The 24,771-nt window shown below is 38.6% G+C and overlaps 2 protein-coding genes across 4 annotated transcripts in view; one reads left to right on the forward strand and one right to left on the reverse strand.

Annotated features, from left to right (window-relative positions):
• Window positions 1-907: 907 nt before the first annotated feature.
• On the forward strand, window positions 908-4,089 carry LOC107598667 (tripartite motif-containing protein 16-like). Its single transcript, XM_016290060.1, has 6 exons — window positions 908-1,507; window positions 2,366-2,461; window positions 2,580-2,813; window positions 2,889-3,039; window positions 3,158-3,217; window positions 3,548-4,089. The coding sequence occupies exons 1-6, from the start codon at window positions 908-910 to the stop codon at window positions 4,087-4,089; spliced, it is 1,683 nt and encodes a 560-aa protein (XP_016145546.1).
• A 7,000-nt stretch (window positions 4,090-11,089) lies between these two features.
• The window catches only part of LOC107598573 (RNA-binding protein FUS-like), a 15,695-nt gene continuing 2,013 nt past the window's right edge, over window positions 11,090-24,771 (reverse strand). For 2 of the 3 annotated variants that reach the window (XM_016289947.1, XM_016289946.1), the window contains exons 6-16: window positions 23,502-23,635; window positions 23,249-23,378; window positions 18,798-18,832; window positions 18,207-18,239; window positions 14,175-14,284; window positions 13,966-14,095; window positions 13,754-13,876; window positions 13,590-13,665; window positions 13,421-13,506; window positions 11,650-11,761; window positions 11,090-11,559 (exon numbers count right to left, since the gene is read on the reverse strand). In XM_016289947.1, coding sequence (XP_016145433.1) covers window positions 11,520-11,559; window positions 11,650-11,761; window positions 13,421-13,506; window positions 13,590-13,665; window positions 13,754-13,876; window positions 13,966-14,095; window positions 14,175-14,284; window positions 18,207-18,239; window positions 18,798-18,832; window positions 23,249-23,378; window positions 23,502-23,635 — 1,009 coding nt within the window. In that variant the 3' untranslated portion in view covers window positions 11,090-11,519. The remainder of the gene's footprint in view (window positions 11,560-11,649; window positions 11,762-13,420; window positions 13,507-13,589; window positions 13,666-13,753; window positions 13,877-13,965; window positions 14,096-14,174; window positions 14,285-18,206; window positions 18,240-18,797; window positions 18,833-23,248; window positions 23,379-23,501; window positions 23,636-24,771) is intronic. The other variant, XM_016289948.1, reaches the window with a different exon arrangement.

The following is a 24,771-nucleotide window of genomic DNA, read 5'->3' on the forward strand; positions in this document are numbered from 1 at the left end:
ACCTGCCCAGCTCAATTCAAGCAGCGGAGTCCTTAATATTTTCAAGAAACGGCTGAAAACACATCTCTTTCATCTTCATTTGAGCCTCTAGCTCTAGCTCTCGCTATTCTAATGCTACTTCTAATTTTATCTCCTTGTTTTTTATTATTAAAAAAAACTTGACCCTCTAACATTTGCACTCTCTATTCTATTTCTATTTCTATTCTAACTACTTGTTTTATTTATAAAGAAAGAAGAGCTTCTAACACTAGCATTCTCTATTCTTTCTACTTATTTTCTGTTTATTTATTATAAATAATGACCTTCTAACACTTGCATTTTCTATTCTTTTTCTGTTCTATTGACTTGTTTTATTTTTATTTAAAAATGACCCTCTAACACTAGCATTCCCTATTCTTTTTCTATTCTTTCTACTTATTTTCTTTTTATTTATTATAAAAACAAAATAATCAAACAAACAAACAAAAACCTTGCTACTGTTAGGCAAAGCCCCGCCCCCTACTGTCATCTATTTGAAAAACTAAAATATGGTCACCCTAATATATAGCATTTTTTTTAATTTTCAGAATGAGTTTCCTTTTTTTATGTTTAATTTATAATAATAATAATATTACGTTTAATTTATATAGGACCTTTCCCAAGCTCAAGGACACTGCACAATGACAGAAGCAAATACATTCCTACATACATGTACAAGACATTTTCCAAGTCCAGAACATGTGGTTGCAGTTGCATATCACAGTAATAATACAGTATCATAAAAAATAAAAAAAACATTATAACAGGTAATATTGGTGGAACATATAGGTTTTGAGCTTAGACTTAAATTCGTGGAGTTAACTGTTTAAGTATGTCATCAGGAGCGCTGCAATGCCTAAGGTCTCTCTGTCTGTGTTCATGCAGTGAAATGGCAGAAGCCAGTATCTCCTGGGCTGAGGATCAGTTCATGTGTCCAGTGTGTCTGGATCTACTGAAGGATCCAGTGACGATTCCCTGTGGACACAGTTACTGTAAGGGATGCATCTCTGGTTGCTGGGACGAGGAGGATAGGAAGGGAATCTACAGCTGTCCTCAGTGCAGACAGACCTTCACACCAAGACCTGTTTTAGGTAAGAATGTGGTGTTTGCTGAAATGGTGGAGAAACTGAAGAAAACGAGACTGCAAGCTGCTCCTCCTGGTCCTACTCTTCACCATCACACTGGATCTGTAGATGTAAAGTGTGATTCCTGCACTTTAATTGAACGGAAAGCAGTGAAATCGTGTCTGGAGTGTCGAAGCTCTTACTGTCAAAATCACCTCAAACAGCATGAGAATCTCTTCAGAGGTAAAGCACACAATCTTATGGATGCCACTGGACGACTGCAGGAGATGATGTGCCCTCAACATGATAAAATGCTGGAAGTTTACTGCTGTACCGATCACCGGTGTATCTGTGTGCTGTGTTTGGTGGATGAACACAAAAATCATGACACTGTATCAACTGTAGCAGCGAGGACAGAGAAACAGGTAAAGTACTGGAACTAATGAGAGATAGTTAATGTTGTTTCTCTCTTCGGTTGTTATGTGACTTTTCTCTCAATCAGAGAAACTGATGTCTTTAATTGCGTTTTGACATAATACTGTTATTTTTAAATGGTAATAATGTTATACTGTTTTTAAAGAGCTTAAAGGGGTGTTTTTTTTCTAGGCTTGATTGTGTTTATGGGGTGCAGTCTAACACGTGTTAATGCTTTGTTTTTAAAAAACGCATTATTTTTCACATAATTTACCTTTATTCCAGACCGCTCTGTCCCTTCTCTGAGAAACACGCTGATCATTTCCTTCTTTTATGAAGCCCCGCCCTCAGAAATAGGCGATGGGCTCTGATTGGTTAGCTAGCCCAGTGTGTTGTGATTGGCTAAACCACCTCTAGTGCGAGAGCGTGTGCAGAGCAGGGGGACGAGAGGAACAGGATTGAGAACCTCTGCTTTAGAACATTGATTTTGAATCTTGTGAATCCATTAGAATCATTAGAAGACAGAATCGTGATTCATATACTAACAGATTTTTACATGCACCTCTAGTTTACTTTTCCTCTTCTCTAAAGCAGCGCAGAATGGCCCCGCCCCCTTTGTTGCATGTTTCCGAGGGCGGGGTTTATCTGGGTTTGTGATGTCACGAACCCGGGAAGTAGCTCGTTGTAGTTCCTACCAGCCGTTTTTGTAGGCATTAAACTGACAGAATTTTAAAAGACGATATCTCTGTTTGCATTGAACTTTCAGCTTCGTAACTTAAAAAAACCTTACTGACCCCACACTTTTGAATGGTAGTGTTGATTTATTTATTATTTTTATTGTTGATTTAATCAGTTGTTGTTCCCTGCAGAGACATTTGGAGGGGAAACAGAGACAATTCCAGAAAATAATCCAGCAGAGAGAGAAAGATCTTCAGGAGCTGAGAGAGGCTGTGGCGTCTCATAAGGTGAGTTTGGAGAAGAAGAGAAGTTTGAGTCTCAGTTTGAACCCTCTTCCAGTGCTGGAGCTCTTATAGTCCCACTGAAGCCACTGTGTGATTGATTGTAATGTGTGTCCTATTACAGCGTTTTGCACAGACAGCAGTGGAGGACAGTGAGAGGATCTTCACTGAGATCATCCGGTCCATTGAGAAACGTCGCTCTGAGGTGAAGCAGCTGATCAGAGATCAGGAAAGAGCTGCAGTGAGTCGAGCTGAAGCACGAGTAGAGGAACTGGAGCAGGAGATCAATGATCTGAAGAGGAGAGACACTGAGCTGAAGCAGTTTTCAGAAGCACAGGATCATGTTCTTTTCCTTCAGGTAACAGAGGTCTTTTCAAATGCAGGACGGGGAAGAGAGCAAGCTTTTGTAATAACAGAGAGTTTGTGTCTGTAGAGTTGGCCTCCTGTCTCTTTCTCTGAATCTACAGACGGCTTCACTGTCAGTTCTCATCTCTCTTTTAACAACGTAGTTGAGTCTGTCTCTCGACTCCGAGACAAATTGCTGCAGTTCTGCACAGAGACTATAGAAAACATATCTGGAACAGGTAAACATTGATTTACTCTCAGAAATGAGTTCAGCACCATTTGTTAAATATATAAACAGCTGAATGTTTAATTTCTCTTGACATGAGAATTAAAATGCATGTGTTTTGATGTCCGTAGTGAAAACCGTCCGGGTCATTGGCGCTCCTGAATATCAGACCAGAGAAGAGTTTCTCCAATGTGAGTTCTAAAATTCAGTCTAGCGGGAGAGTTTTACACTAAATTTACATTGTTTTACACTAAATTAATGGAATGATTTTTAGATTTTTTACTGTGTGTTTAAAATACATGGGCCGCAACAAATAAATGAGACAATCAATAATGAAAATAATCATAAATGTAATGATTACTGTAATTAGTTACACCTGTGCACAACAGTAAAAATCTACTTCAAATGCTTTGAGGTTTCATTGATGATTTCACCATTTAGAGAGACAGACATTTAGACCCTGTTAAAATGTTAATTTAATCATGGAAGGTCATGAATAATTACGCATTTTTCTCCATCAGATTCTGGTCTGCTGACTGTGGATCCAAACTCAGTGTTTAACTGGCTCCATCTGTCTGAAGGAAACACGGTGATGACTGTCACTGACACACATCAGCGGTATCCTGATCATCCAGACAGATTTGATACTTGGGCCGAGGCATTGTGTAGAGAGAGTGTGACTGGACGCTGTTACTGGGAGGTGGAGTGGAGCGGTGATGGGACGTCAGGAGTGGATATAGCAGTGACATATAAGAGCATCAAGAGGAAGGGAGGTGGATCTGAATGTGCAGCTGGACGTAATGACAAATCCTGGAATTTGTACTGCACTCCCACTTTCTGCTCATTCTGGCACAACAACACCGAGACTGTCCTTCCTGTAACCCGTGTGTCCAGTAGAATAGGAGTGTTTGTGGATCACAGCGCAGGGATTCTGTCCTTCTACAGCGTCTCTGACACAATGAGCCTCATCCACAGAGTCCAGACCACATTCACTCAGCCGCTCTATGCTGTGTTTGGATTTGATATACAGACAGCGGTGAAACTGTGCCGTCTGACCAATTAAATCATATAGAGACTCGACTCGTAGTCTTTTTGATTAAATTTAGCTCTAGTTTGATTCTCAGAAGTAACTTTCAAATCTTCCAGTAAAATACTTTTAATATATTTGTTTCAGATTGTTGGATTCATTTACTTTACATGGATTAGGTCACATGTAGTTTATGTTAAATAGACTACCACACATAACACTTAAGTACATTCCCAGCTAGTACAACTAATTAATTACCCAATGTGGTGATTGATTAATCTGATTAATCACAAATTAATGACATATCAACTTTATCAATATTGTGTTCAAATAGACACAAACTGTTTTGTGCAGGGGGCCAGTCTATGGCGGCTTTGATGTTGATGAAATTTCATTTTGTGGTCTTGTTGAAGACCTTTTATTTTGTGATTGTAGTAAACCAATACATTTTGGGTTGATTTAAGTTTATATATTTTTAACCCTACTAATATGACCCACAGTTTTAGCCTTAAAGATGCTATTTTTTATTACGAAAACCCAAAATCATTATCTCTTGAATATGTTGTTAATTTCTTTATTTTATGTGCAAAATGTTTCATCCCCAAGCAAAACTGGCTTAAATCTCCTTTGTTTTCCTCTTTTTCTTGTTGAATTTAACTCTCTTGTTTCGTCCCTCAGGCATATAAATAACAAAAACAACAACAAAAAATTGTATTTTTGATGCATTATGATTATATGACTAGTATGATTATTCAATGATATTTAACCTTGTCGTTGTGCTTTTTTTCTGTGTATATAATCTCATACTATGATGTACGCATTATATTTGTTTTCTGTTTGTTTTTTTTGTCATTATGATTGTTCATTTAAAGATACAACCATCTTTCCCTGATCTTTTATGATTATATTATATGATTATATGATTATAAGTTGTGCAATAAAAAAATAAAAAATAAAAAAAAGAGATAAGAGCTACAGGTGCATTAACACCTCACAGCATCAGAAACTCGACAACCCTACCTAGTACAGTTTTCCACAGTGTTTGCAATGTTTGTAATGTCTGCACAAAGGAGACGTCGGGCAGCTGTTGGAAGATCTTGCCTTTGGAGAAGACTGTTGATTTTACACTCAAAAAACGAACGTATTACTGCTTAAAAAAGAAGATTACCCCAGAATGCATTACTAGCTCACCCCAACTGTCAAGCCCATGGACTGTGTGTTTGTTTTCCTCCCCCACGTGCTCTGTTTCCCATGTGTCCTAGCTCTTCCCTCATGTCTGGGTGTGAAATTGATTCCAGGTGTTTCTAGTTAATTTCCTTGTTTGGTTCCCCATTTAAGCCCTGTGTTTTCCTGAGTCTTGCGTGCTGTCTGAACCGTTACTACATGCGTGTTCCTGGGTTCTATTGTTAATAAAGACTTCTCATGGTGAATTCTCCTACGTCTTCTTCGCTCCGACACAGTAGGCAACATCATGACAGAAGACCAAAACAGTAAGCACCGCCCCTTCTCCCCGTGTTTTTGTTTCCTTCTTTGAAAGTGCTTTGTTTTCCGTCCCGAGGGAAGGGATCCTCCGGTGTCTGGAGAGTGTCCAGCCCCGATCCAGAACCAGCCCGCCATCAAATCTGCCGGCCGCTCCACAGTCAAGCCTGCCGGCCGCTTCATTTACTCCTAACCAAAGGAGGAGGATGAGGAGAAAAGGACTGTTCTCCACTCTCATCCGCACCCTTGAGCCCGCTCCAGTGTCGGCTCCAGCCCCTGAGTCCGCTCCAGAAAGGGCTCCAGTTCCCACGTCCAGCCCAAGGAAGGCTCCATTCCCCACGTCCACCCCAGTGAGGCCCGTTGTTTTCACACCCTGCCCCTGGAGGGCCTCAAAAGCCAATATTCTCCCAAAGTATTTTTTTGGGGGGGTTATAGGGCTCCGGCCATAGAGGCCGATAAGCAACATTACACAACCAAGATGTTTTCCCGAATATCAGCACGATTTACACTGATTTCTTCAAGAAGTTTTTCTTCAATTTCTCTGACAAAAATAGCTTCAATCAAAGCCACAGCAGAACTTTTGTGTGTCTGTGAGCAACACAGCAGTACTGAATGAATGCAGTGATTCCGTAATCCATTCACTTGCCTCGTTTCTGAATGAATCATCCATTTGAACGAATCGGTTAAATGAACGACTAAATGACTCCCTCATTCATTTGCCGGCACTTACTGGTGGGTTGGTTTCGTATTTAAAAGTATCATTGCATTTTTTCCCCAACATTTCTTATTTGTATGTTCAAAAAAATATTTAAAACATTAATCTTATAACGTTATTTAAACATTTGCTGTGTAAATGCATTTATGGCACCTCAGCTTCATCAAACAGTCTGTGTAAATACATCTAATGCCACTTCAGATGCAGCTTCTGTGTTTCCTGCAGTTTGTTGATACTGATTTCATTTGAATGGTAACAACTCTACAGTTTCGTATTATTCTAACTGAATTAATTGAAATAACGTAAAAATGTGATATGAAAGATGACACATACATTTAATAAGGTTAGGGAAAAATGCCCATTTATAAACATAGTGGGAAATGACTTCTGTTTTTTTACATACAGCAACTAATTTCTACCTCTTTCCAGTCACAGAGCACTTTACTTTGAGAGTCGTTTAAGTGAGAGAACATCTGTAACTTAGATTTTTAGATTTGTATATGTTGTCAATTATAGTTCTTAGAAAGAAAATCAGAATCGGCAAAATTCAGTATTATCAGGTCACACTTAAAAAACATCGGAAATCAGGATCGGCCAAGAAAATTGCAATCAGTGCATCTCTAATAGGAACTCTGCTTTACTGTTAATTTTCAATTGAATGTGTCCAAGCCAAATAAAATAATTATTACTTACCACAAACGTTCGAATGGCAATGTACCATGGTTTACACAAAACATGAAGCAGCACAACCATTTTCATCTTTGATAATAAACAGAAATGCTTCTTGAGCAGCAAATCAGCATATTAGAATGATTTCTGAAGATCATGTGACACTGAAAATTCAGCTTTGCATCGCAGAAGTAAATGATATCTTCAAATAGAAAACGGTTCTTATAAATAAATTCATAATATTACTGTTACACTGCATTTTCAATCAAATAAATTCATCTTTGATAAACATAAGAGGCTTCTTTCAAGAACATTACAAAATCTGGTAACACTTTATTTCGATAGTCCACTTTAGACATTCTGTTAACAGTAAGTAACTTTGCAACTACATGTCAACTAGCAGTTAGTAGAGTATTAGTAGACTGTCTGCTTAATATCTTCTAACGCTTTCTTTGTCAACTTATTCTACTAACCCTAAACCTACCCTAACAGTCTACTCTGAGTAAGTAGACATGTACAGTAGATGCAAATTAATGAGAATTAGTTGACATGTAGTTGACATGTAGTTGCAAAGTTACTTATAGTTAGAAGAATGTCTAAAGTGGACTATCGAAATAAAGTGTAACCAAAAATCTTGATTATTCCAAACATCTAACCGGTAGTGTAATGAACACAGGTCAATTTAATGCTAAAATATTACTTCAAAATGTACCTGTTGAAGGTGAACAGATTATCCATCAGTGGTGGGCAAATTATGAAGAAAACTGTCGCTTGGCAGCTGAACTTGTGCGGGAGGGGAGGCTAGAGAGCGATCCGAAAATCAAACATCGGAGCACTCTTGATAGGTGAGTTCAATAATGTTGTACAAATACAAGGAATATAATTAATGACATTGTCATTACAGCATTAAGCTATTGTTATAATTTCTGCGTGCGCAAGGGTCCGCTAGGGTCCACGTAACACAAAAATCTTCATCGGAGGGTGTACATGGAGGCTCTTTGCGGACATCCACATGCCTCCCATTTTTTGTGAGCGCATGGACAAGTATGTGCAGTCACTATGCTACAAAAGCACCAACTGTGCACGCGCTGGAAAAACAACATGGACGTCGAATTTGAAGAGAGGCTGTGCGAAGAAGTCCGTCGCTACCCGCACCTCTACAATCCGTCGATAAAACAATATAAAGACAGCTAGATGTGCAATAATTCATGGAGGGAAATTGCTTTTCCTCCTGCATGGACGTCGCCATGTTTGTTTACTGTTCAAGCCGTGTGGAAAAAGTCCTCAGAGCGGACCCCAGCACACACTTTCAGTAGTATAAATACAAGTAGTCCACAGCTGTCCGTGTACGCATCCGAACTGAGTATAACCAAGGCCTTAGTCAAGTACAACTGCAATAATTTACAACAGGATTCAAATTGGTCAAGCATAATCAAACATGGCATCAGCCGTTATCAATAACTTGTTAAGAACTTAAATGAGATTTAAAATCAGTTAAACCCTTTAGAAATCCAGTTGCCCAACCAAAACGCACCCGAAACAATGGTATACTCGCTAGCTAACAAACAGGTCATAGATCAACCTACACAACTCAATTTGGAAGTTATAATAAAACCGATCGCAGGCACCACACACTTAGTTTTCCCTCGCAACTTGCCACAGCAAGTCTTCTTCACAGCACATGGTTGGGTTGAATCACGCGGGAAGAGCTTTTGACGTTCTAAATTGTTTACATTTCAAATACATAGGCTAGGTGTCGTTCTAACAGCTGGCAGGGACGTCTCGGCGACATACTGCAGATGAGCAAACGCCCTAAAATATACATCTTCCAGCAGAAAAAGACGACATCACACAGAGATCCACGCGACTTGTATGTGCTATCTGGGTATCCACCCAGCGCAGGACTGCTTAAAGTAATTTACGTTAGATTGATAAAGAAACATGCATGAATGAGAACATCAAAAAAGGGAAATGCTTGATGGTAAAAAGAGTTATTAAACGCAGTTAGCCATGAAAAAGCACAAGCACACATGCATGCGCATATAAAGCCGTCTGTCATGTCCAGTGTTGGGGTAATATATTACAAGTAACGCGAGTTACGTAATCAGATTACTTTTTTCAAGTAACTAGTAAAGTAACGCATTACTTTTTAATTTACAAGAGAATATCTGAGTTACTTTTTCAGATAAGTAACGCAAGCTACTTTTTTATTTTCAATGTATTGATTGACAGCTCTGCTGTCCCCATGTTGAGAGAAATCAGATGTTACTGTAGTTCTAAAATAAATATGAATATGCATTAATTCATCTCACTCACACAAAAACACACAGATTCAGTATTCCTCAAAATGAATAAAAATAATGCAACTCAGAATATGACACAAACCTGCAATAATTAAATGTTAAACAACACAAATATGCTTTATGTATTTAATCCCATTCTATATTTGCTTCTGAGCTTCGATGATTCAGTTCAAGCGTACTAATCAGCACAAATTACTCGAGACAAACATTTGTTTATGGCTGAAGTGTGTTGAAACTTCTTCTTCTGCATTCTACTGTACTTTCCCTTCAGCCTGAGGCTTATTCATTTCAATTTTGGTGTGAAAAGTCTTTTATATTTGCCAAAAATATAACTTTTTTATATTAAAAACAAACAAGCAAGCCCTGTCCAGATTTAAAAAGTAACGCAAAAGTAACGTAGCACATTACTTTCCATAAAAAGTAACTAAGTAACGTAATTAGTTACTTTTTTTATGGAGTAACGCAATATTGTAATGCATTACTTTTAAAAGCAACTTTCCCCAACACTGGTCATGTCAGGGTGCTATTGCAGTCTTATTTCACTAAAATGGTCATAATACACACAAAATTGTCAAGCACGCCCATCACAGAGAGTATTCACGTAAAACATATTCAGTTATGTCTTTAATGCTTGTAAACAGTTGGGAGAAAATCAGATGTAAGTAAGATATAATAAACCTGCTGCTGTCTGTGTCCTCAATGTTAATCAAACAAGCAAAGAAAAAGAGAAAATCACACTGCTTTTGACAATAACTTCTGTAGCTTTAAAGGCACAGTATGCAAGTTTTTGTGGCTAGAGGGCGCATATTTTATTATGCCACAGTCGACCGCTCCTGCTTCTTCCGGTCGTGCGTGTGTGGGGTAAAGCAGCGCTGTTTTATACTAATTGAAAGTTCTGTTATAATGCTACTCTGCGCGTTCGTCACCTGTCTAATAAAATGCATAGCATATTAAAGCGTCTTTGGGGTTTCCATGTTTTCAACAAAATAAAACCGGAAAAATCGAGGGGTTATGATGTCATTGGCACGCGACACAATGGACACGGTCCGTTAAAACTGCTTATTTCTCTGGATTTAAACATTCTTCAAAACATTTGGGATAATGTAAGTACACAAGCAAATAAAAAAAATCTTACATATTGTGCCTTTAATCAAAATGTGTATAATTAATCATACAATGAAGACAAACCAAAGACATGTTTTTTGGTAACACTTTAGAACAACTTTCATTAATAAATCATTAACATGATTTACCGATCATTAGTTAATATATATTCAAATAGCTAAAAATGTGAGATAATGTGCTTGTTAATGTTTATTGATAAACATATTACCTAATGATTAACAGATCATCATTTCATGAAATAAAATGCTTACAAATGCCATTAAACTTCCAATTCATGTGACCATGAACTTCTTGGAAATTTACAAATAGATTATATAGTGATGAAAAGCTTTTGATACAGTGTGATCCGGGTAAGATTGTACAGGGGAAAAAAAACACAATGTAACAATTTGGGTGCCCATCAAGCTGTTTTATACTGCAAGAGAGACAGTTAAAATAAGGGTTGTTTTTGCTTTAATCTTTTTATATATATATATATATATATATGTGGTGCACTCAGTATTTCACTGGCTCTTACTCAACCAAGCAGAGGTCGGTATTTGATACATTAGTAATTATGTATACTGCAACTATGACAAGTATACTATATATTCCAATTTCACAGGCGTTTTTAAGCACTCACATTAGGGTTTTATTGCAGCTTAATGTTGCTATATACTGCATATAGCATTACATTCTTCAAAGAATAAAGACAGAAACAAGTAAGATCAAAAGGGTGTTTAATTTTTTTTTTGCAAAAAGAAATCAAAAACAAAGAGAAACAAGTAAAACAGTTTTTGTGGATTGATTTTTACAAAACAATAAGCATTTCACAAATCTATCACACACACTAAACGCCGAATTCAACAAGTCAGGAAATTAAAAAGTAACAAAAATAACATCTGGCCCCTCCCCCCAGAGCAAAATAACCCTTTAAAGCTGATCTGTGGCCAGCTCTGCCGTTTCCTTACAGGACTGAAGTTGTACAAAGTGGCAGAGACCAAATTCATCCCGTTCCCTTCACTCAGCCCCTCACAGTAGATTCAACATTTATGGGGAAAACTGCTCATTTCAGACAGTATATGCAGGACACTCATGCAACAGAAAGGATTGCAGACACAAACCTCTCCCTGAACCCTACCCTCTCATCCCCAGCCCACAACAAACAGGTCTGGAATGGCATCCACGTGAAGGCTTCAGTACGGCCGGCCTCGTCTCTCCTCTCTGTGGTCTCCCCTTTGGGGTGGGATGGAGACAAGCATTACTCAAACATCAAAGAAAACGCGTGGCAGTTCGGATGACTGTAGAACAGAGGTGTTTCTTTACCTTCCACCCATCTTGTATCCTCCACGGTCTCCACCCCGGAAGCCTCCTCTGCCGCCTCTGAAGCCGCCGCGGTCCCCGCGGTCTCCTCCGTACCCGCCTCGACCGCCACGATCTACAACAGTCAGGTGGAAAACACGGTGTTGTGGACAACTTCTGCTTGACATGAAACTGCAGTTTGCCCCTGCTCTGCCGAAATATCTTGTGAATGCTATGGAAGCTCGTTTCCACCACAGGATAAGAAAAATTATAAGGAATGGAGACTCACAATTCTTTTTTTTGGCAATTGAGGAAAACAGGCTAAATTGCGAGATATTGCAATTGCTTTTTTTTTTTTCTCCCCGTGGCAGAAAAAATAAATACATTTTGAAAAATGGATTTCTGAAATGTAAAACCAATTCAGAGCTTGAAATTGAGATGTAAACTCAGAACTGCAAAAAGTTAACATCTCACAATTCTGACTTTCAATTCTGTCTATTTTTCTTGCAGAAAAGAATTCAAAAATGGAATTCCGAGCTCGAATTTACATTGCGCAATTCTGACTTTTTCCCCTTGCAAATGAGTCTGTATTTCACAACAACATAAGATCAGAATTGTGAAAGTTTTGACTTTTCTTATTCTCCGAGTTAGCATCTCGCAAATCTGAGAAAAAAAAATCAGTTGTTAGAAAAAAAGAAATCTCAAATAACTGCAAGATGTAAACGAACTCTGAATGGCAAGAAAAACGGCAAATCTGATTTTCATCTTGCAATTCTCTGAAAAATATGATTTGCGAGAAAAATCAGAATTGCAAGATGGATTCTGAGATTCTGAGTTTATCCGCTATTTGGACTTTTTCCCTTCACAGTTGACACACACACACACACACACACACATATATATACAGTGGGTACGGAAAGTATTCAGACCCCCTTACATTTTTCACTGTTATATTGCAGCCATTTGCTCTGACATGCACTGTGAGCTGTAAGGTCTTATATAGACAGGTGTGTGGCTTTCCTAATCAAGTCCAATCAGTATAATCAAACACAGCTGGACTCAAATGAAGGTGTAGAACCATCTCAAGGATGATCAGAAGAAATGGACAGCACCAGAGTTAAATATATGAGTGTCACAGCAAAGGGTCTGAATACTTAGGACCATGTGATATTTCAGTTTTTCTTTTTTAATAAATCTGCAAAAATGTCAACAATTCTGTGTTTTTCTGTCAATATGGGGTGCTGTGTGTACATTAATGAGGAAAAAAAATTAACTTAAATGATTTTAGCAAATGGCTGCAATATAACAAAGAGTGAAAATTTTAAGGGGGTCTGAATACTTTCCGTACCCACTGTATATATATATCAGAATTCTGACTTATTTTTTGCAATTCTGAGTTCAGATCTTCCAAGTCTAAAAAAATCATAATTGCAAAAAAAATAAAATAAATAAAAATAAAAAAAAAACAATTCTGCTTTTAAAATCTCAATTGTGGAAAAAAATTAATAAATCATAATTGCAGTTGAGTTTATATCTTGCAATTGTGTAAAATCTTAATTGTGAGAAACTCAGAATTTCAAGAAAGTCAGAATTGTATCTTGCAATTCTGAGTTTATTGCAGTACGGAGTTTATATTTCACAATTTTCACTGATTTTTTCCCCACAGAATTGCAAGAAACTGAACAGAGAGAGAAGAAAAAAAAAAAAAGTTTTATCCCATGGCAGAAATAAGTTTCCATAAACTGCTCCCTCTATTGGTCAAACGTTTCAGCTCATGTTCGAGCATCATACTTACCATCTCCATGACTATCGCCTTCTGGTTTTGATGTTCCACACCTGTTGCACTCGTATCTTCTGGCAAAGTTCATGTTGCCACAAGAGCTGCAAGAGATGGTTCATCAATAAATACAACACGACAACAGATCGCTCTCAAACAGATTCACAAATAGCTACACGCGCCGAACCTGTTGGGACAAGGCCAGTCTCCACCCTTGACGTCAAACGAGGGACCTCCACCAAAGCCACCTCTGCCTCGAAAACCTGCGAGCAAAGACAACAACTGATTACAGAAAGACCAAACAGGTTTTGTTTTATACAAGCAAAGAAGAGTCAGATTTCCAAAACATACCGCCACCACCACCACCACCACGTCCTCGTCCCCCTCCCCCTCCTCCTCCTCCTCCTCTCTGGGTGAACTCGGCTCTTCTGGTAGCAAACGACACCTTGAGGGGTTTTCCTTTAAATTCTTTCCCTGTATTCCAGCAAAACAAGAGACCCAAAATCAGCCCTATTTTTTTATAACGCTTTTCAAGCCAGAGACTGCAAGAAAGCTTCTCTTACCATCAAACCAGTCAATGGCAGCTTTGGCTGAGGGAGGATCATCAAACGACACTGTGGCTTCACCCTTCAGTCGTCCGGTGGCTTTATCAGAGTACAGATTGATCATAGGTTTGCCAGTCTTCTTATTGACCTGTCATTAGAGCAGATCTGCTGTAAAGCAGGATTCTTCAGGTCTCTGAAGTTCATGACCTTCAGGTGAGTAAACTTGCCTTAATGATTCCAATTTGTTTGAAGTAGTCGCCCACTTCCTCAGGGGAGACGTCTTCACTGAGCCCTTGGACAAAGATGGTATTATTGTCCGAGTTATCCTGATCGCCATCTGTAATTGGGAGGAGAATCTCATATTGGAGTCAAGACACTATTACAATATTTACACTGCATGCTAACTTCCAATACCTCAATATTTTGGGCCCTATGATTTACGAGATGCAGAAAAACATGGACAGAATCTAGTTATAAAAACAGAATTTACTGTATAGCGTGGAATGCCACGGAATGTCAAATTTTGGGTGAACAAATCAAAAGTAGATCAGTTCACTTTAAGTCAAATCACAATATGGACTAGTTTCTGTGAACATTAAACCAAAAAAAAGACTATTTAAACGACTCCTGCATGTTCTGCGTGTCTGTGTGAATGGTGCAGACGCAAGATTTATTTGACTCCACACACAGTGAAGCGCAGGCGGTGATTTCAGCCTCTGCCATCTCACTACGAGAGGACAAACACTAATAACCACTCCAGAGCTGCTCTGAGTCACTTCATACACTTCACTTTGATCGTTTCATATCAGAAAAACTATCATACACAAACTTTACAGCAACACTTCAAAATAAAATGGTGACAGACGTTCTCTTGTGCAGTAGTAAAATACTAACTTAACGTAATAAACTTAATAACGTCTTAACGTAATAAATGTATATATTAAATTCTTCCATGTTTTAAATTTAACCGTAAACCTCTGTTGTGCAGCACTGTTTGTCAAATTAAAGGGTTTAATATTCTTTTGATTAAAATAAATTAAATGAATGTTTTAGGTCTACACTTGATTACTGAAATTTACACAATTTAAAGAAAGAAAAAAAAAAACCCAACTTATTGATACCTATTATAGTATAAAAATTAATAAATTGGGATATTTTCATGAATTCAATTAACTTGATTTTTGATTATTAAAACTTACTCTAAAATGGAATCCAGAAAAATGTAAAAGGCAAACAAAGGATTTGGTAAATAAATGTATGCATATGAATTTCATAGGGCCCTTTAAAATGTCAAACTCTTAACAAATTTAAATTGTACGAGTTTCAGGATTAATTTAATTTTAAATTAATCCTGAAACTCGTACAATTTAAATTTGTACAATTGTCCAGAAAATTGTTTATAAAAAATAAAAAAAAACTGAATTTGGCATAAAAAAAATATTGCTAATTCAATTTCTCTCTACAGTGTTCCCATTTCTGAATTTAGGGTGAAATGCTTTCATAAGTCAGCCGTTAGCGCTCACCTCCATCATCCTTTTGACCGTACTCTCTGGGTCCTGAAAAACAAGACACGAAAGGGAAACACAACCTTGAGAACTTGAGAAATAACAATATGAAGTCATGAACCTTTATTTCACTACAAAGTCTATGAATAAAAAAAAATAAAAAATCATGAATAAAACCAAACTGCTCTGCTATGTAGATTTGACCTTTACAAGTGACAGTTTAATCTATGCACCAGTGTGTCCAAAACTGCTGCGCCATTTCCAACACCTTTGTACACCACAAGAAATTTTCTGTGAGACTAGCTAAATTAAATGAGAAGTATTCATTTAAATCACGTCTCTTCTTCACCATATGCACAGTTGGCATCCAGAACACTGGCATTTAATTCTATTTACTCATGCAAGAAGACCATTTTATAGAGTAAAAACTGGGTAGTTGTTAGACTTTCTCTCAACAAGAGCATTACCAGAGACGACAGCAATAAAGACAATAAGGTGATGTTCCCTTGGGTTGAAATAAAATGGTGGCTCAAGAGCTCATTTGTCAGCTAATCTTTCTGTATCTTTTTTATATCCTTTCCCCCACCGAGACAGATGCTCATCACTTACCACCGTAATTTTTGTAGCCACCACGGTCACCACCACTGCAGAGGAAAAATTGAAGATATGATTGCTTTCCATTGTTGAAACCTGGGAGCTCAAGGCTCCCGCTTTACCAGTATTCCTTTCAGGGTCTACTATTGAGGAAACGGCTCCCATTGACAGATGGGTTAAATATGATGAGCCAAATGTACATGAAACATTGCAAATTGAAACCAAAGGCGGCGAGCCTCTTTCCAAATTAGAACGGCTTTTTTTGGTTGAACGTCAAGATTTGATGCGCTCTGAATTGAGACTAAAACCAGAGCAGAGCACGGAGGACAACCTCCCTGCTCCCTCTTTAGTTCTTCAAGAATTTACTCTAGATTTGAGCGTCTAACTGTTGTGGCACTCGTGTAGACGAGCACACATTTTCCTTCCATTATGAGTGCCTATGAGCTCCAATGGCTGAGGTCCAACTTTAATTTCACTCACTTTGACACCTGTAGTATAAAATGTAGACCAGTTAACACAAAAAGAAACAACACTGTTACAGACACCGATTCATGTTGAGTGACTGAGAAATGTTCCTTGCAGCTGAACTTTCCAATTTGTACACTCTCCCAAAGGGAAGGAGGAAAAACTGATGGAGACCTGAAGAAATGAGCACTAAAAATTGGATTTCAACCAGGTTCCAAATCGGCATTAAAAACTTCAGTGGATAACAAGTGGAAACTTCAGATTGTTGTGTTTTCTTCAGAATTAGAATTTAACCAGCCAATGAAATTGGCCATGAGAAAAGCATAAAAATGAGGAAGCGCACTAGTTGGGGCTTTCCTACACAATGCCAACATTTTATCATAATGCACCATGCCTGAAGAGCACATAATGCACGATGGAGTTCATTTTATCCAAGACTCAGCTTACTGCATGTATAAGGTATAATTCACCCAAACATGTCAATTCTGTCATCATGTATTCACCCTCATGTCGTTAATGTCATAAAGGCATCCTAAAAATAATATATCGAGCAGTCTAATCCAAATACAAGTCTTCTAAAGAGATATGGCGGTTTTATATGACCACAGATTTACAACACGCATACTATAGTAAACAGACGTTCACATGCATGCATGCCGTGCGAGAACAACATGAGAGTGAGTAAATTGAGATAGATTTTAGATTTAATTAGATTTTGCTGGATCTTCACGGCTTGTCTGTATGAGATCCAGCAAAAAACTGAAAGCATGAGAACTGAGAAAGAAAAAAAAAAAATATATATATATAGCTGAATATAATGTTTAACAATGAAGCGGGGGAAACTTTGAGGGTCTTTGCTTTTTTGAAGTATGTGATTTTACAAGTAATGTAGTCCGTGACAGAGCAAGAATGAGTGTCTAACATCATTCTGTATTTTCAGCTTCAGAATCATTGAAGATTGATTTTTATTCAGGTGTGACCATTGGCCTGTGTGTTGGGGACCAGGATCAAGTCTACTCAAGTCCACCACACCAAGTTCATTCCAACTTGAGCCTTTTAAATCAACAGCACATTTTGGTTAACTTAATCATATGTCTTAGAACTAATAATAATAATATTTTTTTCTCAAAATATCACGATAATGTCGTATCATGAGTTTAGTATCGTGGCTTATCAAAACTTGACACAAGTATCGCTACACCCCTAAAAAACATGTCTTATATATGAATGGGATTCATTTTAAAGGGGTCATGAACTGCCTTATTTTGTACTCTTCTGACTGTTCTCTGCTGTGTTTCGGGTTTAAAACACATAAATATACAGTACATCTCAAACGATCCATAATAACAGACAAACCAATAGTAACCACGTAATAAACGGTTACCAACACTTGTGTGGTGCAACATTACGGTTGGATCCAATATAGTCGCACAGCATCGTCTTTTAGTTTCAATCTTTCTGAAGATCCTGCATCGAATTGTGCTTTGTTTGTAAATGAAACTAACTATTAAAAAAAAAAAAAATGAAACTCGTACAATTTAAATTTGTACAATTGTCCAGAAAATTGTTTATAAAAAATTTAAAAAAAACTGAATTTGGCATAAAAAAAATATTGCTAATTCAATTTCTCTCTACAGTGTTCCCATTTCTGAATTTAGGGTGAAATGCTTTCATAAGTCAGCCGTTAGCGCTTACCTCCATCATCCTTTTGACCGTACTCTCTGGGTCCTGAAAAACAAGACACGAAAGGGAAACACAACCTTGAGAACTTGAGAAATAACAATATGAAGTCATGAACCTTTATTTCACTACAAAGTCTATGAATAAAAAAAAATAAAAAATCATGAATAAAACCAAACTGCTCTGCTATGTAGATTTGACCTTTACAAGTGACAGTTTAATCTATGCACCAGTGTGTCCAAAACTGCTGCGCCATTTCCAACACCTTTGTACACCACAAGAAATTTTCTGTGAGACTAGCTAAATTAAATGAGAAGTATTCATTTAAATCACGTCTCTTCTTCACCATATGCACAGTTGGCATCCAGAACACTGGCATTTAATTCTATTTACTCATGCAAGAAGACCATTTTATAGAGTAAAAACTGGGTAGTTGTTAGACTTTCTCTCAACAAGAGCATTACCAGAGACGACAGCAATAAAGACAATAAGGTGATGTTCCCTTGGGTTGAAATAAAATGGTGGCTCAAGAGCTCATTTGTCAGCTAATCTTTCTGTATCTTTTTTATATCCTTTCCCCCACCGAGACAGATGCTCATCACTTACCACCGTAATTTTTGTAGCCACCACGGTCACCACCACTGCAGAGGAAAAATTGAAGATATGATTGCTTTCCATTGTTGAAACCTGGGAGCTCAAGGCTCCCGCTTTACCAGTATTCCTTTCAGGGTCTACTATTGAGGAAACGGCTCCCATTGACAGATGGGTTAAATATGATGGGCCAAATGTACATGAAACATTGCAAATTGAAACCAAAGGTGGCGAGCCTCTTTCCAAATTAGAACGGCTTTTTTTGGTTGAACGTCAAGATTTGATGCGCTCTGAATTGAGACTAAAACCAGAGCAGAGCACGGAGGACAACCTCCCTGCTCCCTCTTTAGTTCTTCAAGAATTTACTCTAGATTTGAGCGTCTAACTGTTGTGGCACTCGTGTAGACGAGCACACATTTTCCTTCCATTATGAGTGCCTATGAGCTCCAATGGCTGAGGTCCAACTTTAATTTCACTCACTTTGACACCTGTAGTATAAAATGTAGACCAGTTAACACAAAAAGAAACAACACTGTTACAGACACCGATTCATGTTGAGTGACTGAGAAATGTTCCTTGCAGCTGAACTTTCCAATTTGTACACTCTCCCAAAGGGAAGGAGGAAAAACTGATGGAGACCTGAAGAAATGAGCACTAAAAATTGGATTTCAACCAGGTTCCAAATCGGCATTAAAAACTTCAGTGGATAACAAGTGGAAACTTCAGATTGTTGTGTTTTCTTCAGAATTAGAATTTAACCAGCCAATGAAATTGGCCATGAGAAAAGCATAAAAATGAGGAAGCGCACTAGTTGGGGCTTTCCTACACAATGCCAACATTTTATCATAATGCACCATGCCTGAAGAGCACATAATGCACGATGGAGTTCATTTTATCCAAGACTCAGCTTACTGCATGTATAAGGTATAATTCACCCAAACATGTCAATTCTGTCATCATGTATTCACCCTCATGTCGTTAATGTCATAAAGGCATCCTAAAAATAATATATCGAGCAGTCTAATCCAAATACAAGTCTTCTAAAGAGATATGGCGGTTTTATATGACCACAGATTTACAACACGCATACTATAGTAAACAGACGTTCACATGCATGCATGCCGTGCGAGAACAACATGAGAGTGAGTAAATTGAGATAGATTTTAGATTTAATTAGATTTTGCTGGATCTTCACGGCTTGTCTGTATGAGATCCAGCAAAAAACTGAAAGCATGAGAACTGAGAAAGAAAAAAAAAAAATATATATATATAGCTGAATATAATGTTTAACAATGAAGCGGGGGAAACTTTGAGGGTCTTTGCTTTTTTGAAGTATGTGATTTTACAAGTAATGTAGTCCGTGACAGAGCAAGAATGAGTGTCTAACATCATTCTGTATTTTCAGCTTCAGAATCATTGAAGATTGATTTTTATTCAGGTGTGACCATTGGCCTGTGTGTTGGGGACCAGGATCAAGTCTACTCAAGTCCACCACACCAAGTTCATTCCAACTTGAGCCTTTTAAATCAACAGCACATTTTGGTTAACTTAATCATATGTCTTAGAACTAATAATAATAATATTTTTTTCTCAAAATATCACGATAATGTCGTATCATGAGTTTAGTATCGTGGCTTATCAAAACTTGACACAAGTATCGCTACACCCCTAAAAAACATGTCTTATATATGAATGGGATTCATTTTAAAGGGGTCATGAACTGCCTTATTTTGTACTCTTCTGACTGTTCTCTGCTGTGTTTCGGGTTTAAAACACATAAATATACAGTACATCTCAAACGATCCATAATAACAGACAAACCAATAGTAACCACGTAATAAACGGTTACCAACACTTGTGTGGTGCAACATTACGGTTGGATCCAATATAGTCGCACAGCATCGTCTTTTAGTTTCAATCTTTCTGAAGATCCTGCATCGAATTGTGCTTTGTTTGTAAATGAAACTAACTATTAAAAAAAAAAAAAAAAAGAAGTGAATCCACTGATCACTCTTTCCTAATGTTGGGGTTTCCACAGCGTCTTGTCTTTGGAGCATCTTTATTGTTTGGTTTCGGTGTAGACCTGCGTTTGCCTCTCTCATTATTTACACTACATGTGTGAATCGGTTGGAGGAGCTAAACAGGCAGTGCTGTATTAGCAGGCGTCGATCTTCTGCAGAAGCGGACATTTCACAACCTGTCGTTTAGCAGATTGGCTTCAATATAAGTCATTTTTATACTAACAAGAAAGTTTTGAGTTCTGAAACTTACAGGATGTTTTTATAGTACACTGACCTCTTGCGTTAAAAGGGCATTTTAATTTCTCAGTTCATGACCCCTTTAATGCAGAAAAATGTGGACTACAGATGGAGAGAAACCTTGCTACTGTAGCCTCAACGCTTTTAAAATGTATAAGCATCATACAAGAAGCTATCATAAAGTTACCAACATGCCATTGGGTGGAGTGTCACTTCACAGAAACAGATGGTGTACGACCTCTTCAAATAATAAAAGCACAGACAAGCCTCCAAACTTACAAGTATGAGACCAAATTGGTTATCCAGAACCAAAAAAAAGCAAATCCTATAAAAAGGCCTTTCCACACGGAGCGCGAAAAAGCGAAATGAATATCGGACGCGATGACGTGCTGGAATAAAGCAATTGATTTCTATGGATGCTTCCACATAGACTGCGAACATACGCGCACCAAAAATGCGAATGTTTTTTTTTCGAACCAGTCCAATGTATCTTTTCAGTTTTTTTTTTAGCTAGGATCATGTGACCGGAGCAGCTGCTGTTGCACAAAAAGGCAAGAGTGGTGCCGCCGTTTCAAAAACCAGTGTAAACAAACACAGAAGAAGAGTATCCCGGAGAAGAGAAGAGTGTGGAAGCTGAGTTCTTGTTATCGTTGGTATTTGAGAACAGATTTATTCTCACATGTTCTTTATACAGAATAACATTCCTATTAATTGTCCACTGAATTATGTGATCTGTAGAGCACCGGCCGTTTTCTTCCACGTGCGCGAATGTTATGAGTCAGAGTGCATTCATTCTTTTTATACACATGAAATAAGCAAACAGACATATGACGACATATTTTCTGTATGTGTTTTGTATGCAGCTCATGGTAATTTTATAGCAATAAAGGATGTTTATGACAAATATTAGCAGTGTAGCATTATTAAACATACAAAGTGCATGTGTCTGCTTATTAATTAAAATCAACTATAGATCACAATCGGAAGTTATTACAAGCACTCGATGATGGTTTACATACATTTTCAAGTGTAGCTTGATGCTAATTGCACTTAATTATATTTTAGGATGTAGCCTATTCTTGTAAGCATTATAGATAGTTTGTTTCTGGTGTAGAACCTTGTTTATCTTAATTTAATGCCGTGTATTGAGCAGCGGATGTTAAATCCATTTACGAGATACATATGAGGAAAAAAGCATTGTTGGTCGGCACCACCTAGCGTGCAGGCGTGAATCAGCAGAAGGCGAACAATCGTTTCGAGTTCGGTGTGAAAGCACCGTTCGTCGGCGATTCACCCCGCTTTTTCGCATCGCGCTCAGTGTGGAAAGTCCTTAAGTCAACAGTTTTCAGGCCTATGTGCATTATTGTTTTTTTTAACAGTGTGCTGTAATACCTTCTGGGGTGGGCAGACTTACCCCATACCGGAGGGTGGGCCGCCCCGGCCACCTCGGTCATAGCCTCCGCTGTCATAACCCCCACGACCTCTGCCCCTGTAACCCTCCGACCTGTCCGAGCCACTGTCATCACCATGCCTCCGGGTATCACCTGAACAGAGGGGGAGGGACTCGTTTTGAGATTCATTTGCCAAACGTTAAGACAAAATCAAAGAGAAAAAAAAAAATTAGGATCAAAGTCTATGCAAGATATGCAGCAGTAAATTAAAGAATTACCATCACCGCGTCGCACATATCCACCTTGAGACCCCCCGTATGAGCCACCGGACTGGCCTGACGCTGCCCCACCAGCACCTCCTCCTGACGGCTGTCCGTAAGATCGCTGCTGCCCATACGACTTATCACCATAACTGCAGTGAGACAGAATGGAGGTGAAGAGGTTTAATTAGGGGTGGGTGCATCATCTTTGTTGACTGTTTGCTGGTCCTGCTGACAGCAGCCGAAACGCCTTGTGGTGATAGCGACTTCAGAGTCCCACACCATGCAAGGGACAACACGGTCTACATATTCAGTGTTTCCCCTGCCATTATTTTAGGGGGGAGGCCCGCCCCCCCTTGAAGGTCAAGTTAATTTTATTTAATTGTATTTTCTCTATAGCGCCAGATCACAACAGAAGTCATTTAAAGTTACCTTTCTTATAGAACATGTCTATAGCTCAGTGTGGAAAGTCCTTAAGTCAACAGTTTTCAGGCCTATGTGCATTATTGTTTTTTTTAACAGTGTGCTGTAATACCTTCTGGGGTGGGCAGACTTACCCCATACCGGAGGGTGGGCCGCCCCGGCCACCTCGGTCATAGCCTCCGCTGTCATAACCCCCACGACCTCTGCCCCTGTAACCCTCCGACCTGTCCGAGCCACTGTCATCACCATGCCTCCGGGTATCACCTGAACAGAGGGGGAGGGACTCGTTTTGAGATTCATTTGCCAAACGTTAAGACAAAATCAAAGAGAAAATTTTTTTTGGATTAAAGTCTATGCAAGATATGCAGCAGTAAATTAAAGAATTACCATCACCGCGTCGCACATATCCACCTTGAGACCCCCCGTATGAGCCACCGGACTGGCCTGACGCTGCCCCACCAGCACCTCCTCCTGACGGCTGTCCGTAAGATCGCTGCTGCCCATACGACTTATCACCATAACTGCAGTGAGACAGAATGGAGGTGAAGAGGTTTAATTAGGGGTGGGTGCATCATCTTTGTTGACTGTTTGCTGGTCCTGCTGACAGCAGCCGAAACGCCTTGTGGTGATAGCGACTTCAGAGTCCCACACCATGCAAGGGACAACACGGTCTACATATTCAGTGTTTCCCCTGCCATTATTTTAGGGGGGAGGCCCGCCCCCCCTTGAAGGTCAAGTTAATTTTATTTAATTGTATTTTCTCTATAGCGCCAGATCACAACAGAAGTCATTTAAAGTTACCTTTCTTATAGAACATGTCTATAACCTTGTTCTTTCACTAAGCAAACTAAATAGCCTTATGTTATCTATCTTATTTACACGACGGCATGTCATTTCAGTCTCTATGTTACATGGTCGCGCTCTCTGCATCACGCACAGCGGAGTTCCACACACACACACACACACACACACTCTCTCTCTCACACACGTGAGCACTCCCACTAGTATTTGTAAATATTAAGCCGCAAAACCAGAAGGATCAAATGTGTGATGGTTCTCATTTTTAAAGTTAAAGCAGCAGTATGTAACTTTCTGCGTTCTAAATTTGCTAAATGTATATAATGAGCGATTACATCATGAATTCATCTTCCAAACCGTGTTTTTGTCTGGTTCCGAATCACTACGGTACTCTTATAATAAGTACTTATATTTGGACTATTGCAGCCTGGTCACCGCTGCGGAGTAACACACACCTGCGTGAATCAGCAGAGACATACACTTAGAGAAGTAGCTCCGGTTGGAACGTTCTTCCGCGGGATGTGTGCAGTTCTGTTTTTTAAAGGGGTCATATGATGTGATTGTAATTGTTCCTTTCTCTTTGAAGTGTTACAAGCTCTTGGTGCATAAAGAAGATCTGTAAAGTTGCAAAGACTAAAGTCTCAAATCCAAAGAGATATTCTTTATAAAAGTTAAGAGTTAACCACACCTACCTAAAACGGCTCATTCTAACACGCCCCCACATATCTACATCACTATGTGGGAAGATTTGCATAACGCCACCCAAATGCTCACGCAAAGAAAGAAGGCGTAACTTTTATTCTCGCTGTAGTATTGTTGCCGCCGCCATGTCGTGAAGACGCTGTGTGTTTCGTTGTGA

This window comes from Sinocyclocheilus grahami, unplaced genomic scaffold (assembly GCF_001515645.1).
Source record: "Sinocyclocheilus grahami isolate Dianchi unplaced genomic scaffold, SAMN03320097.WGS_v1.1 scaffold253.1, whole genome shotgun sequence".
In the NCBI taxonomy this organism is placed as follows: Eukaryota; Metazoa; Chordata; class Actinopteri; order Cypriniformes; family Cyprinidae; genus Sinocyclocheilus; species Sinocyclocheilus grahami.